Here is a 16,015-nt window from a genome sequence, read left to right as displayed (position 1 = left end):
AGCAGCCGCATTCCACAACGCTTCTGTCTTCAATCTTTCAGGAAGAGCCTCGGCTGTTTACTTTAGGCCCGTTTCGCCCTTGCAAAGCCAGGGCCTCCCACCTCGACCACTGGCTATCCTTCCATGAACTCTTCCACGCGTCCCTCTCTTTCCCCTTCTTCCTCCACCTCCTTTTGCAGAACCTTCAAGAAATTCAGTCTGCGGCACATATCTGTTATGGAAAATTTGGGTCTGACGAGTTGACCGCTGGGCGAAAACGACGCCTTGTGATGGAAAGAGTTGACGACGGGGAGTTTCGTACTAGTTGCACTGGCCTGCGTTAGACAGTCGTTCTGTCTTTTGAAGAAGGTTTATCCCCAAATACCGAGCCCCGTGGCGGAGAGGGGTAAGCTGCAGTACTGCAGTCAAAAGATCTGCTCACGACCTGAGTTTGATCTCAACAGAAGTCGATTTCAGGTAGCCAACTCAAAGTTGACTCAGCCTTCCATCCTTCCGAGGTCGGTAAAATGAGTACTCAGCTTGCTGGGGGTAAAGTGTAGTCAATTGGGGAAGGCACTGGCAAACCACCCCGTAAACATAGTCTGCCTAGTAAACGTTGGGATGTGACATCACCCCATGGGTCAGGAATGACCTGGTGCTTGCACAAGGGACTACCTTTACCTTCTATCCCCAAATACCCTCAATTCCCTACCACTCAACACTATTTTGAAATAATTGTTTTTAAAGTCTTAGACAGGTGGCTATTTGAGAGCCAATGCTAATGCCAATTGCCCCTGTAGGAGGCAAAAAACCAAAAACAAAAAAACAGGCAGTCGCCTGGATCCCCCGACGATGATGCGGAGCACTGATGAAGCAGAGAGGATGCTTGAAACCTGCACACCAGGGAGAAAGGAAAGAACACGCTACAGCACCAGATGTGGCCAAGAGCAGAAGAAGAAAGCAGGGACGGTCACCGCTGAGGCCAAAGCAAAGGAATGAAATGAAGAGAGTCCCCCACACACAAACACGCAGCTGCCTTGGAGAAGGATGGAACTGTCCATTCAGGATTTGAAATTTTATTTTTAGTTTAAGTTGTCTGTCCTACGCTATTCCCAAAGACTTGAAGAAGAGACAGCGGACATGGCACGAATGGAACCTCGCCAGAGGGCTTTACGCAGTGCTAGAATGAATTTAATGGATCTATCGGTATTCGCTTCCTGGCTTCGAAGGCTTCGGCTATATTTGAAACTGGCTTCTGGAACTTTGCCGCCATGGCAGTTTGCTCTCAGATGTGATCTACAATTTGCAAGCTGGCGGAAGAAACCTCTTGAGAATCAGTGCGGTGTAATGAATGGGAGGGACGGGGACGGGACTGGACAACAGACTAGGATCTCCACCTCCTTGACTCGCCTCTTGCTAGTTGACTTTGGGGAAGGGCCATAGCTCAGTGGTAGAGCATCTGCTTGGCATGCAGAAGGTCCAAGGTTCAATCCCCAGCTCTCCAGTTAAAGGGACTAGGTGAGTAGGTGATGTGAAAGACCCCTGCATGGAAGTCGCTCTCATAAGGTATTTATTTCTGTCCCTTATTTCTCATCTTCTGTCCGGAAGCTGCAGTTAGCATAGAACACTGTAGCCACATTGTTGACTGCAGTGGGTCATGGGAACCATGTTAATCTTGACTTGTTCCACCTATGCTTGTTTCCAGTTGCTTCCAGGCTCAATTAAAGGTACTGGTGTTGATCTTTAGAGCCCTGTTCGGCCTGGTATGGGACCACCATACCTTAAGGATTGCCTCCTCCCATACGGATCTACCTGTTCACTATGGACATTGCATCCGTAGGAGTATTCCTTATGTTAGATAGCCCTAATATTATGAGACAATCATGTGAAAATGGGCAAATTTTCTTCCCTCGTTTCTTAAAGAGAGTAAAGTATGGGAAATGGGAGGAATAGTCCAATGCATGGCACACAAGTGTCCAAAATACCATGTATGGAGACAACTCTCTCCCTCTCCCAATTCATAAGCCCTATAGGTACCATATACATTTCTAGACTCGAGTCCAGTACAACCTTGGAGACCAACAAGATTTTCACTCTCCCTTTTATTACCTTCCCTTCAACAGAAACATCATCCAACGCATCAGTTATGTGACCAACAGTATTACTTACCAAGGACAACTGTAAATTTGGGATTACAGATACAGCTAATAATAAAGATGCATCTGAAAAGTAGTTTCTGGTATGCCTTAAAACTTTAAAGACTGTTCTTTATTTACACTCCTAGTTTTAACACACACTGGGGAAAAAGCTATATATTCTAAGCAAACCTTTCCCCAGGAAAACACATAATTTAGAAGCACATTTATTTTGGTTACTGGCCGAGAGTCAAAAAACCCCTTTGTCAGATAGGAAGCTCCACTCCTACATGGATTTGACAAAGGGACCTTTGAATCTTGAAAACCATGTTGGTCTCTAAGGTGCTACTTGACTCGACTCTAGGAGGTTGGTTTTATTACCCTGCTTTTCCTCTACCACAAGAAGCCTCAAAGCGGCTTACAATTGTCTTCGCGTCCTCTCCCCACAACAGACACCTTGTGAGACGGGTGGGGCTGAGAGAGTTCTGAGAGAACTGTGGCTGGCCCAAGGTGACCCAGCAGGCTTCCTGTGAAGGAGCGAGGAATTGACCCCGGTCCTTCCAGATTAGAGTCCGCTGTTCTTATCCACTACACCATATTGGCTCTTTTACTGCACACCAGCTCGGCTACCCTCTGAAACATATGTATTTCCGTCTCAGTGTTATAAGGTTATCACTCTGCCAGTAGTCTGGAGTCTCTCTCCTCCTTGGTGTTTGTCAAAGGAGCCAGCTTAGCCCTCTGTTGCACAACGGAAAGATCATATTTCCCTCCTCCTCTAACAGCTGAGTCCTGCTCTCCGAGGCACTGAAAGGCTAAACCTCTCACTGCAGGGTTGGAAGCATTTCTAGGAGACAAGAAGTCTAGTGTACACAGAGGATGTGTTGTTGTTTTTAGAGAGGGGGGGAGGCTTTTAAAAAGCCACAGATCTTCTGAGATAGTGCACGGCAAAGGGAGGCAGACAGCAGGGGTTCTAACATAAGCAAGCGAACGTACACTGAAGTGGGGGATCCCATCAGACTTCCAGATAGCTAGAGGGATCCACCAAAAAGCTTGTGTGCAGAGATTTGTGTTCTTTCTCCCTCCTCTCTGAGATCTCTAAGAGATCGCTAAGAGAACTGTGACTAGCCCAAGGTCACTCAGTTGGTTTCATGTGGAGGAGTGGGGAATCAAACCCAGTTCACCAGAGTAGAGTCTGCCACTCATGTGGAAGAGTGGGGAATGGAACTCGGTTCTCCATATTAGAGTCCACTGCTCCTAACCAACTGCACCACGCTGGCTCTCTAAAAACCCATAACTTGAAATGTTTTCATGCCTTGATGCTCGCTGCCTTGGGGACTCTATTTGGGTGGAAAGGTGGCGTATAAATGTTTTAAATAAATGAAGCTTTACAAAGGAAAGAAGGCTGCAGGGCCATGAGAAAGACCTACTAAATGTATAAAAATCTGATTCCCTGTTCATTTCACTAACCAGCTCTTGTCAGGGTTTGAAGCAAGTTTATTTGCCAATAAAACATCTCTGTAAACAGTTCGACATTACTCAGCACTCTCCCTTTTATCACCTTCCCTTCAACAGAAACATCATCCAACACATCAGTTTATGTGACCAACAGTATTACTTACCAAGGACAACCGTAAATTTGGGATTACAGATACAGCTAATAATAAAGATGCATCTGAAAAGTAGTTTCTGGTATGCCTTAAAACTTTAAAGACTGCTCTTTATTTACAGTCCTAGTTTTAACACTCACTGGGAAAAAAGCTATATATTCTAAGCAAACCTTTTTCCAGGGAAACACATAATTTAGAAGCACATTTATTTTGGTTACTGGCCGAGAGTCCTCTCGCATGCAACACTTCTTTTACAGAACCTCACTACTGACACAGGACAAAATACACAAACACAGAAAACAATGCTGCTATTCTACCATTTCGCCAAACAAATTTTTACTTTAAAAAAATAAAACATTTAAATGAAGGATCCTTTTTCCTTCCCCCTACCACTTCAAATGGAGTTATCCAAGCAAAACAGCACTAAAAATACTTGCTTCTTCTCATTCCACGCTGATTATAACACTGTCTTATTTACGGGTGGAAACTGCAGAAGTGTTTGGGGCAACTGGTTAACCCCTCAGCTGCTAGAGCTGTGAAATATTCTCCTGGAACAGTCGTGGAAAACTGAGAAGAGACCTGGATTTACAACATAAAGCCAGTGAAGAGTATTCTGGTGTCTCACAAAGGGATTTCAAAGGGAGGTTAGAAAGAGACTGCTAAATTATATCTAATAATGAAGCTCAAGACTATGCATTCTCCGGGACTTAATAGAGAGCTGGGATTCCTGTCTCATTACCAATGCTGATTTCTCCACGTCTCCTACCCCTCTGCATATCACATCTAATCCAATCACGCCTGCTAATGTCATTTACTTGCTTTTGACATTTACATTGCCATTGTGTGTCTAATTCACTCTTCTCTACTTAAGGACGGATTCTAGCTGTATCTGAGGAAGTGAGCTGTGGCTCACGAAAGCTCATACCCTGCTAGAAATTTTGTTTGTATTTAAGGTGCTACTGGACTCTTGCTCTTTTCTTCTGCTAGTGACAGACTAACACAGCTACCCATCGTGATCTAATCCCAATGAAGGCACTACATTTAGCTGTACAGAAAGGAAATCCATCAACCTTGTAAAGGATAGATGGAATCACATTCTAGCTGTATCTGAAGAAGGGAGCTGTGACTCACGAAAGCTCACACCCTGCCAGAAATTTTGTTAGTCTTTAAGGTGCTACTGGACTCTTCCTCTTTTCTACTGCTAGTGACAAACTAACATGACTACCCATCATGATCTATCACAAGGGTGAGAAAGGGGCCTTTCCCCTCGTCCCCTCTCTATATAAATCAAACCAAACATTTTCGGCTAAACATTACAAAGATCTTTCTGGCAGACAGAGTGGTTCCTCAGTGGAACAGGCTTCCTTGGGAGGTGGTGGGCTCTCCTTCTCTGGAGGTTATTAAACAGAGGCTAGATGGCCAACTGTCAGCAATGCTGATTCTGTGAACTTAGGAAAATCATGAGAGGGAGGGCAGGAAGGTTTGCACCAGTGTTTGGCTCTCGTGGCCCTTTCTTGCATGCCCAGGGTAGTGCCGATCGCCATTTTGGGTCAGGAAGCCATTTTCCTCCAGGCCAGACTGGCCAGGGATCCTGGAGGGTTTTTGTTGCCATCTCCTGGGTATATAAACAATACACCTAAGGGGGAATAAAGGTATTAGAAATATCAAATGCAAAAGCATACAGTAGTACCTCTTATCAACAAAAATTACCATTGAATACAATTGTGGATTTCTAAACTCAATCTCTTTAAATTAAACAAACAAAATGCAGGTTTTACCGGGTTGAATTGACAACCTGTATTTTGTTTGTCTAATTTAAAGAGATTGGTAAGAGGCACTACTGTATGCTTTTGCATCTTCTGGGCACAGAGCAGGGGTCACCGGGGATATGGGGGAGGGGAGGTAGTTGTGAATTTCCTGCATTGTGCAGGGGGCTGGACTAGATGACCCCGGTGGTCCCTTCCAACTCTATGATTATATATAATCACGTCTCATGATTGCAACCACGCATGCTCTTAGGTCAACTGCCAGGCCTTACATAGCACAATCCCGTGTCTGATCCTCCTCCTGCCTTCCATGGCGCAAAAACCCATTTCAGAAAAAGAAGAAGGAATGAAACTGCAAGCTTTCCAGGAAAAAGGCAGCTTGTCTGTACAAACGACAAGGTCGTGGCAGCAACAGATGCGCCGGCAGAAGCTTCTTCTCAAAAAGCCCCAAGTTAGCAGCTATCAGCACCTAAGATCTCTGAATTGGAGGGATTCCAGCAAGTCAAGGCAGGCATCGAACAAGCGTCCTGTCAAATAGATGGGTAGGCATCTGTCCCTCCGGTCTGCACACCCCCACAACACAAATTCTTATTCCGGGAAAAGAAATCTGGTAGGAGGGTTTTTATGTTTATGTATAGTGGGCATCTGAGGGAGGGGTTGTGGCTCAGCGGTAGAGCACCTGCTTGGCATGCAGAAGGTCCCAGGGTCAATCCCTGGCATCTCCAGTTAAAAAGGTCAGGTAGGAGGTGATGTGAAAGACCTCTGCATGAGGCCCTGGAGAAGAAGAGGAGGAGGAGGAGAAGAAGAGTTGGTTTTTATATGCCGACTTTCTCTACCACTTAAGGAAGAATCTAACTGGCTTACAGTCACCTTCCCCTCCCCACAACAGACACCCTGTGAGGTAGGTGAGGCTGAGAGAGCTCGAAGAGAGTTGTGACTAGCCCAAGGTCACCCAGCTGGCTTCATGTGGAGGAGTGGGGAAACAAATCCAGTTCACCAGATTAACCTCTGCCGCTCATGTGGAGGAGTGGGGAATCAAACCGTTCTCCAGATCAGAGTCCAACGCTCCAAACCACAGCTCTTAACCACTACACCACGCTGGCTCTCAGAGCAGCTGCCAGTCTGAATAGACACGACTGACCAAAAGGACTGATCAAGTATAAAGCATGTGCTCTCCCAATGAGCTATGTTCCTTCCGAACTTACTCATCATTCCTGTTGAATTTTCGAGGCAATCTAGTTTGTGTATTTGTAATTTAGATGAAGTGCGGAGTTTATTCCGGGGGCAGGACCAGAATTTTTTTTGCACAGCGTATACTGAACTCCGGTTCAAATCTCGGATCCTTAAGGAATTCTTTGAAGACCTCAGTGGTTATGTACCAAACCAGACAAATTGCTCGTTGGAAAACTGGAACGCTTTAGTATTTTGCGCTGAATTTTGAAACAATGATTTGAAGGAAATTTAAGACAAGAGCGGAGGCCAGAATGAAAAGCGTCAGCTGAGTTCTGATTTAAGGATGCTGCAAATCAAAGTCCCCCGAGAGGTTACATTTTGCGCATCAAATGACTAACCCTAGCAGATCAATGGATTTTTCCCCAAGTGCATTTGTATTCTTTATACGTATAAGATGGAACTAAATTACAGCATGCCGTCCTGAGCCGAGGCTGTCTACTCTGTTATAATCTCCCCCCGCCTGTAAATAATTTAAGAGGTATGGAGGTTCTTCTGTCAAAGTGGCATTAAATTGATTTTGGGATCATCTTCCCAGATTGCATTAATAATTCACTCAACATTTTGAAAAGTACACCCCATGACTGGTGGACCTCTCAGGCCGTGCATTTCACCCTGGAGACGAAGACCAAGTGGAGCCATTCATGGCTCCACCACAAGCCACATGAACATGCCTGGGAAGCACACGTCAAACTGGTCTTCTCCTCAGACCTCTGTTAAAATGGATTAGACAGATTCATGGAGAAGTCCACCAGTGACTAATAGCCATGGTGACTGAAGGGTATCTCCACGTTCAGAGGCAGTCAACCTCTGAATCCAAGGGCCCGGAGGCAACATCAGGGGAAGGTCTCAGCCTCTGCACCCTGTTGTTGGACTTCCAGAGGACCTGGTTGGCCACTGTGTGAGACAGGATGCTGGACTAGATGGACCCTCACTGTTCTGATCCAGCAGGGCTCTTCTGATGTTCTAATGAAGGCCTCGGCCTCTATGCCCTATTGTTGGCCCTCCAGGAGAACTGGTGGGCCAGTATGCAGTCTGATCCAGCAGGGCTCTACTGAGGTTCTTATGAAGGCATCAGCCTCTATGCCCTGTTGCTGGACCTCCAGAGGAACCAGTTGGCCACTGTGTGAGATGGGATGCTGGACAAGATGGACCCTCACTGGTCTGATCCAGCAGGGCTCTTCTTAGGTTCTTAAGCAGCAGAAGAGAAAAATGAAAGTAGAAAGTCCTGATAGTGACACACACACACACACAAAAAAAGGCTTTTTTTTTGAGGAAGGACAGAGAAAGAGGGGAAACCGCTCCACCCTCCAAACCTTCCTGCCTCTGTTGTTCCCAGAAGAAAGACTTACCAGACAAAGAATGCCATTCTGCCTCCAGTGGGAGAAACATTTCATGGGGGTGGGGACGGAGTGACCAAAATACATGAATACTCCAGCGATTTGTATGAAAAATGTTATGATTTGTATGATTCGTATGAAAAATGTTATGAAAAAAGTCAGTTGAATAAAAAACGATGGTTTTAAGAATTCCAATCAGGTTCTCTAGATCAGGATGCCAGATACCAACTCTGGGATTCCTTGACGGTCTCCCATCCGAATACTAACATAAGAAAAGCCCTGCCGGATCAGACCAAGTCCCATCAAGCCCAGCAGTCTGTTCACACAGTGGTCAACCAGGTGCCTCCAGGAAGCCCACAGATGACTGCAGCAGCATTCTCCTGCCTGTGTCCCACAGCACCTCATATAATGGGCAGACTCCTCTGGTCCTGGGGAGAATAGGTATGCATCATGACCGGTATCCATTTTGACTAGTAGCCATGAATAGCCCTCTCCTCATAAGAACGTATGAAAAGACGTGCCAGATCAGACCGAGGCCCATCAAGTCCAGCAGTCTGTTCACACAGTGGCCAACCAGCTGCCTCTAGGAAGCCCACAAACAAGACAACTGCAGCAGCATCCTCCCGCAATTTAATTTAAGCAGTTTAACAAGGGCACAGGGTAGCGATTCAACACACACACAAGTCAGGCAAGCAAAGCTAGTGACACAGTTCTCTGGCTCTTGGCCATAAAATACTGTCTGAGGGTATGCTCCATGTTCAACTGAGTGTCACGTTCGACACAGGCTCAATTCAGACACCCGCCTCAAACAATTATTTGCACTAACAACAGTGTGGAGAACTCCATACATTGTCTGAGCTCCCAGCAGTACAAGCAAACAGTTCAGAGCACTTGTTTGCCTTTCCAGCATTCCCATCTCTATGGTGCACAGTCCTCCAGAGGTGGATGAAGGATAGAACTTCAGTTTGTCAGTTCAGGTATCATAATGACAATGACAATAACAACAAAAGAGATGCACCCCTTTTGAACACACGTTGAACGAAGTGGAAAAGTACAAGGAAGTTTAAGCATTAAGGAAGTTTGTACTGACGAATATATTGGTACTGACCAATGCTAAGGCACAGAAGGCCCCATATTGGGATTTTCTAAACTGTGGTCTTCTATTCTAATTTGCCAGCTGATCACAAACGGTGCCTGTCAATTTAAACCACAGTCTAGTTTCTTTAACCGTAATTTGTCACAATGTTTTTTACCTCCCCTCCCCCATCAAAGAGGCCCAAGATGGCCGTGATGTCTCAAATAAGGAAAAGTGGATAAAGATATTTCAATTGATCCATGGTCTCTTCTACGGGGTCCCCAACCTTTTCGAGCTCATGGGCACCTTTGGAATTCTAACACAGCATGAAGAAGAAAACAGAGTTGCACTTACCTGTAACTGCTGTTCGTTGAGTGTCTTCTGTGCAGGCACACATGGGACTGTGCATGCGCAGTCCCCATGCAGGACTGCACTGAAGACACAATGGCAAAGAACTGTTTTTTATACCCTGCTTTCTCTACCTGTAAGGAGTCTCAAAGCGGTTTACGATCGCATCCCCCACACACACACACAACAGGCACCTTGTGAGGCGGGTGGGTCTGAGAGACTTCGGAGAGAGCTGTGACCAGTCCAAGGTCACCCAGCAGGTTGCATGTGGAGAAATGGGGGAAACAACCTGCTTCTCCAGATTAGAGTCCGCCACTCATGTGGGGGAGTGGGGAATCAAACCCGGTTCTCCAGATTAGAGTCTGCTGCTCTTAACCACTATGCCACACTGGCTCTCGGTGCAGCCACAAGACTGCAGCCGTGGGAGGTGGAGTCAGCCACAAAATGGCTGCCGCCACTTACTTTCACACAGCAAAGATCCTTGTGTTGTGGTAGCAGCTGCTGCCAAAGCTACATTTTTAAAAAAAAATCTGCACAGTCAATCAAATTTCCAATGGCCAATTAGAAACTTTGCTGGGCAAAAACCTCACCTGGCCCCACCCACTTTCTAAAAACACTTGGCAGGAGCTATGGCACCCACAGGCACCATGTTGGGGGCCCCTGCCCTATTATTTCTTTTGAGACAATCCTAAAAAACACAAGCGTAGCGGCACTTGCGGAACTGAAATCTCCCCTGTCCCCCCACAGGCAGTTCTGCTCAAAATGCCCCAGGGGTGGTGGTGGTGCAAAACTGGAATACCCTTATGCTACAAAATCAGCAAACTACAAATTAACAGCATAAGCCAAAAGGTGCAATGTATGTATATATCTGCAGTGTATGTTTATTGCTCTGTCTGTGAATAACACATATTCACAGACAGAGCAATAAACAAATATACATCACATGTTATAGAAATATTAAGATTGACACATAGTATTTTCTTAATCTCTTGCAGGAGATGTGAACAATGAATACATCGCAGAAGAAAGGTAAATAGAAAAATAGTAGTCCATATGGCTTGAAGCTTTTATTTTTTGTCTTTTCCTTTGCAGATAATATATATAGCAGACAAGTCTTTTCAAAGAAGAACACTTCAAAGAAGAGAAGACGGCCCGGCTGCCTCTTTTAAAGACAGTTTCGAATTGCTCAGAATGAGCCTAAGCATTTTCAATTCTCCAAAATAATATTCTTATAGATTCATCATACTGTCAGCATCATATCGCTATTGCTTCCATCCCCACCCCGGGGTGGGGGGTGGGGGTCAGTGGATCCTCTAGGTCACAGGTCGGCAAACCGCAGCGCGAGAGCCACATGCGGCTCTTTGGCTCTTTGTGTGCGGCTCTTGCACAAACAACCTGACACGCGGCCAGAGGGGGGATCTAGGAAGGGGGCTGGGGAGGGGCCGCAGTGGGGCACAGGGTGGACACGTGCTGGCGAGTGGCGGCGTCTGCCTCCCTGGCCACACCACGCCACGTGGCCCCTGGGACTGCGGCGGGCCCCATGCCGAGGCCGCCGGAAGGCGGCGGAGGGAGAAGGAGGCTGGCGCAGTCCCCCACCGTTGTTGATCCGCCAGCCGAGCGGAGGCGGCTGCAGGCGGGTGCATGGCAAGGTGCGTTTTCCCCCCCACGGGTGCGCGGCGGGCTGTGGACTGCGCCGCACTGCTGGGAGGGGTGGCGCGCACGCCAGAGGGTCTGGCTGGGGGGGGGGCTGTCAGCTGCTGCACGTGCGCTCGGGGATCGTGCCCGGCCAGGGCGGGAGGCAGCCGGCAGAAGGTGGTTGGCAGGCGGAGGTGCGTTTAGGTTGGAGAGGGGGGTGGAGGGCTCCTGGGGGCCGGAGGGCTCCTTGGGGCCTGGCGGCGGAAGGAATGGGCAGGAGCTGGGGCTCACTGAGCGCCTCCTCTCTGCTTAGCCAAGAGTGAATGGGACGCCGTATTTGCCTGGGACGCCGTGTGGCTCAGTTGTAGAGCATCTGCTTGACATGCAGACGGTCCTAGGTTCATTCCCCGGCATCTCCAGTGAAAGGGCCCCTTTCCCCCCTCCCCCGGCCTTTTCTGGGCTTCCCGGGGCCCATGTGTGGACGGAGAGGGAGTGCCGAAGGCTTCTGCCCGGTTGCACCGGATGCGGGGCCGCATGTGCGGCCCTGTGTGTGTATGAGGGAAAAGCACACAGCGGGGCACCGGCCAGTTCTGGGCCACCTAGGCAGGCCCCGACGGTGCCCCACTGCTGCTGTGCCCCACCACCTCCGGAAGGCACCCGGCAGAGCTGAGCTGCCGCTTGTCCTCCAGCACCACCACATTCTGGCAGGCACCCAAAATGGAGGGAGGGCTGATAAACTGACAAACTTCAGTGGAGGAGTGAGAGGATTTGGGGATCATGATGCACGCCTATTCTCTCCAGGATCAGAGGAGCGTGCCTATTATATTGGGTGCTGTTTGTGGGCTTCCTGGTTGGCCACTGTGTTAACAGACTGCTGGACTTGATGGGCCTTGGTCTGATCCAGCTTGGCTTTTCTTATGTTGTAACGGCCTTCATCCATTTGAATTTCGTAGCCGAGTTGTTTCCCCCCCTTCCCCCAAATTGTTTTTGTTGCACTTTGCAAATTTGAGAGATTGTCCGCGGCCCAGGATTTTGCTAGTTTACGGCCTGGTGTTTGAGTGACTGTACTGACCATCAAAGGGTTCTTAATTATTAGATTTGGGGAAAGCAACCCTTAATCCAGTGTTTTATATACATTAAATTTGCAGAGCTTGTTTTTAGAAGTATTCTTCTTCAAGTAATAAATGTAGCTGCCTTTCATGTGAGAGAGCTGACTTTGTTTCAATTTATGCTATTTAGAACATTAATAGACATCGTGACATCTTGGGGACTAGCTGTGCTCTAGCTGAAATACAAACCTGACTTACCCAAACTTTCCATGGAGATGCAAGGCCATTGTTCACATTAAGAGTTTGTCAGTCATTGTCATGATTTAATTTTATGGATACCTTACTTACAATGTAATATGTATCAATAAATAAGATCATTATTAAGTATGGTATCAAGTTTTATTCAGTGTACCTATAGTTTAATTAAAACTTAAAACTTTAATTAAAGTGTATTAAGTTAATAAACAGTGTACCTACCTATATAGTTTAAGTTTAGGAAATTTGGCTCTCAAAAGAAATCTCAAACGTTGTACTGTTGATATTTGGCTCTTTTGACTAATGAGTTTGCCGACCCCTGCTCTAGGTCTACAGCAGGAGGGAGGATACTGGTGGACCTCCTGCCCCTCCCTCCTTACACAAGCACAAAGGCAGCTGGTGCCAGCAAAACCCACAGTCTAGGGACAGCAAACTGCGCTTTAGCTACCACCGCATTTCTATCTGGCCGATTTCACATAATAATTAAACGAGATCTCAAACCCTGCCAAAGACTTCAGGCCCAGAGACTGAACTCCCCTAAGTGAAACAATAACTCTTTGTTGCATTATATATTATTTAAAGCTGTACTTTCCAGCACAAGATCAATAACCTAGTGGGGGTGGGTGGGGGTTGGGATTAAAGGTGTTCAAAGGAGACTGCCATTACCTTCATAATGTTCACTAAGTCGGTCTGATAGTAGCGATCTTGGTGTGCGTTCGCGGCTGCTAAAGTGAGAAGGTAGTCATTCCTTGCGTGAGTGGCTTTGGAATTACACTCCGACCGCCGTGCTTTTAACTAGATGCAGAAACGAAAATCAGACAGTCAGGAAAAGACGAGCGGTAATTAAGATGCAAGAGCGTTAACATTGTGAAGCAAAAGTTTGAGAGGGTGACGTTTGATGATGTTCTTTTCTACCAATACATGCATTTAATGGAATGGCCGGCCACTCTAACTAGATAGACCAGTTAGGGTCCATCTAGTCCAGCATCCTGCCTCACACAGCGGCCAACCAGTTCCTCTGGAGGGCCAACAACAGGGCATAAAGGCCAAGGCCGTCCCATGTTGCTGCCTCCTGGCACTGGGATTCAGAGGCTGACTGCCTCTGAACATGGAAGAACAGTGCCAGCAGGGAAGAGAGGCTACACAGGCTGAAGTCGGAAGAGAGGCTGCATTTCACCCTGCCAGAATGATGGTTTCTAAAGGAAGTAAACGGGGATCATCTGCGATTGTACAGGTAAGCTCCGTGTTTGGAAAGAGGTTGGCAAAATTTCTTCCACCTCCTGTGCTTCAGACAGGGAGACTTCCAAGAGATGACCCTCTTGGTACTAACAGATATGTAAGTATTGCAATCTTGGTGTCATTCTGGATTTTATTTATCAGCTCAGATTGCAGTACATGTCTGCTCATGGACATGAAGCTGCCTTATACTGAAACAGACCACTGGTACATCAAGGTCAGCATTGTTCATTCCAACTGGCGGCAGCTTTTGAGGGTCTCATGTGGAGGCCTTTCACATCACCTCTTACCTGACCCTTTTAAGTGAAGATGCCGGGGATTGAACCTGAGACCTTCTGCATGCCAAGCAGAGTCACAGCCCCTCCCTAAACACACATGAAGCTGCCTCATACTGAATACTGCCTTATACTGAATATACTTGGTCCATCAAAGACCCTTGGTCCATCAAAGTCAGTACTGTCTGCTCTGACTGAAGCTCTCCAGGGTCTCAGCCTGGAGTCTTTCATATCACCTACTGCCTGGCCTTTTTTTTTAAACTGGAGATGCCAGGGATTGACCCTGGGACCTCCTGCATGCCAAGCAGATGCTCCACCACTGAGCCATGACCCCTCCCTCACATGCATGATATACATAAACACATCCATAAACTGATCCAGCTTGGGCTGGATCCCACAAACATGTTCCCCTAACAATGGCGATATCCTCTGGCTCAAGGAACCTTCCACGGACATGTGGAAAATCACCACCGCTAGGGGGAAAGCTCCATTGGTCACCCAGCCCTTTAATTCATATACTCACCTTTACACTTGCTTTCTGTAAGCTTATCCTCGACTGAAAGAGACTAAGTTTAGACCTGCAACAGAAAGAGACGGAACAGGTCAGCAGGATTCTAAAGCGTTACCCTGAGAGAGCAGCTTATTCGGAGGAGCTTGTCTTCCAGCTCAGCCCCCTGAAGCTGCCATGTTGTGGCCATGCCCACCCCACTGGGTCAGAATTCCAAAGGAGCCTGCAGGCTCAAAAGTTTGGGGACCCCTTGTATTAAAGGCAGGTAAAACAAATTTGTATGCAGGAATTGCAGACTAACTGCAACATACTTGGCCTCGATATCCGCTTTTTCACGGACGGCATGAGCCATCTGCTCGGTCTCAAAGTACTTCTTCTTGCCCTTGGCCAAGTCTTTAATTGTCTCTTGCAATTCAGCCTGGATCCTGGTCAGCTGGTCGACGCACTGCACAAAAAACACACACAAGGCAATTAGTAGAGATACCGGCATCAAAGTGTGCTTATTTTAATATGGGGCATTCTTATGCTAGGATTGGAGGGAAGCACAATTTTACTAGTTAGCTATAAGGCCAAACCAAAGTACACGGACATCTTATTTCACAGTATCTTCTATTTTGTAGAGCAGGGGTGTCAAACTCATAAGAACATTTTTAAAAGCCCTGCTGGATCAGACCGAGGCCCATCAAGTCCAGCAGTTCACCCAGTGGCCAACCAGGTGCCACTAGGAAGCCCACAAGCAAGACGACTGCAGCAGCATTCTCCTGCCTGTGCTCCACAGCACCTCATAGAATAGGCATGCTCACCTGACACTGGAGAGAATACGTATGCATCAAGACTAGTATCCATTTTGACTAGTAGCCATGAATACCCCTCTCCTCCACGAACATGTCCACTCCCCTCTTCAAGCCTTCCAAGTTCAATTGTTACGAGGGCTGGATATGTCACTCGGTCGGGCCATACTTCACCAGCCCAGATCGGGTTGGGGGTGGGTGGCTGCCTCGGATGGCTTGTGGGCCGGATAAGAGTTCTCAAGGGGCAGGATCCGGCCCGCGGGCCTTTATGTTTGACACCCCTGTTGTGGAGCAAGGTTTGAGTCCAGTAGCAACCTTAAAGACAAACAAGATTTCCAGGGTTATCAGCTTTCGAGAGTCAAAGCTCTCTGACGAAGGGACATTGGACCCTCGAAAGCTTACACTCCCCAAATTGTGCTGGTCTCTAAGGTGCTATTGGACTCAAATCAAGGTGTTGGTTGAAGACCTCACTCTGAGAAAAAAGGAAAAGGGAATGAAACCCAACCTAGAAAACAGAAGCTGGGTACCCAAGGTTGGGTGGGATAAATAAAATAAATTAATAGTGAAAGTATAATTTATTTAAGGTGATACGTCAAGATAAAAATTATTTTAAAAAATAGTTAATACAGCACAATGGCATTTCCTAAAGTTGATATACTGTAACCACATGCCAGACACGTTTCGGCCTATTTGGCCTATTTGGCCTTCCTTAGTGGTCAACGGAAACCCATGTAAAACACACACCCATATTTACAGTTATATAAACATATACAGACAATTATATAT

The 16,015-nt window shown here is 47.0% G+C and overlaps 1 protein-coding gene across 1 annotated transcript in view; it reads right to left on the bottom strand.

Moving 5' to 3' along the window:
• FCHSD2 (FCH and double SH3 domains 2) overlaps positions 1–16,015 on the bottom strand; it is a 142,509-nt gene that overhangs the window by 45,559 nt on the left and 80,935 nt on the right. Inside the window, exons 6-8 of the mRNA XM_056858281.1 lie at positions 14,750–14,883; positions 14,454–14,508; positions 13,086–13,214 (exon numbers count right to left, since the gene is read on the bottom strand). Coding sequence (XP_056714259.1) covers positions 13,086–13,214; positions 14,454–14,508; positions 14,750–14,883 — 318 coding nt within the window. The remainder of the gene's footprint in view (positions 1–13,085; positions 13,215–14,453; positions 14,509–14,749; positions 14,884–16,015) is intronic.

This window comes from Euleptes europaea, chromosome 12 (assembly GCF_029931775.1).
Source record: "Euleptes europaea isolate rEulEur1 chromosome 12, rEulEur1.hap1, whole genome shotgun sequence".
NCBI classification, from domain to species: Eukaryota; Metazoa; Chordata; class Lepidosauria; order Squamata; family Sphaerodactylidae; genus Euleptes; species Euleptes europaea.
This window is presented reverse-complemented; position numbering and strand designations above follow the sequence as displayed.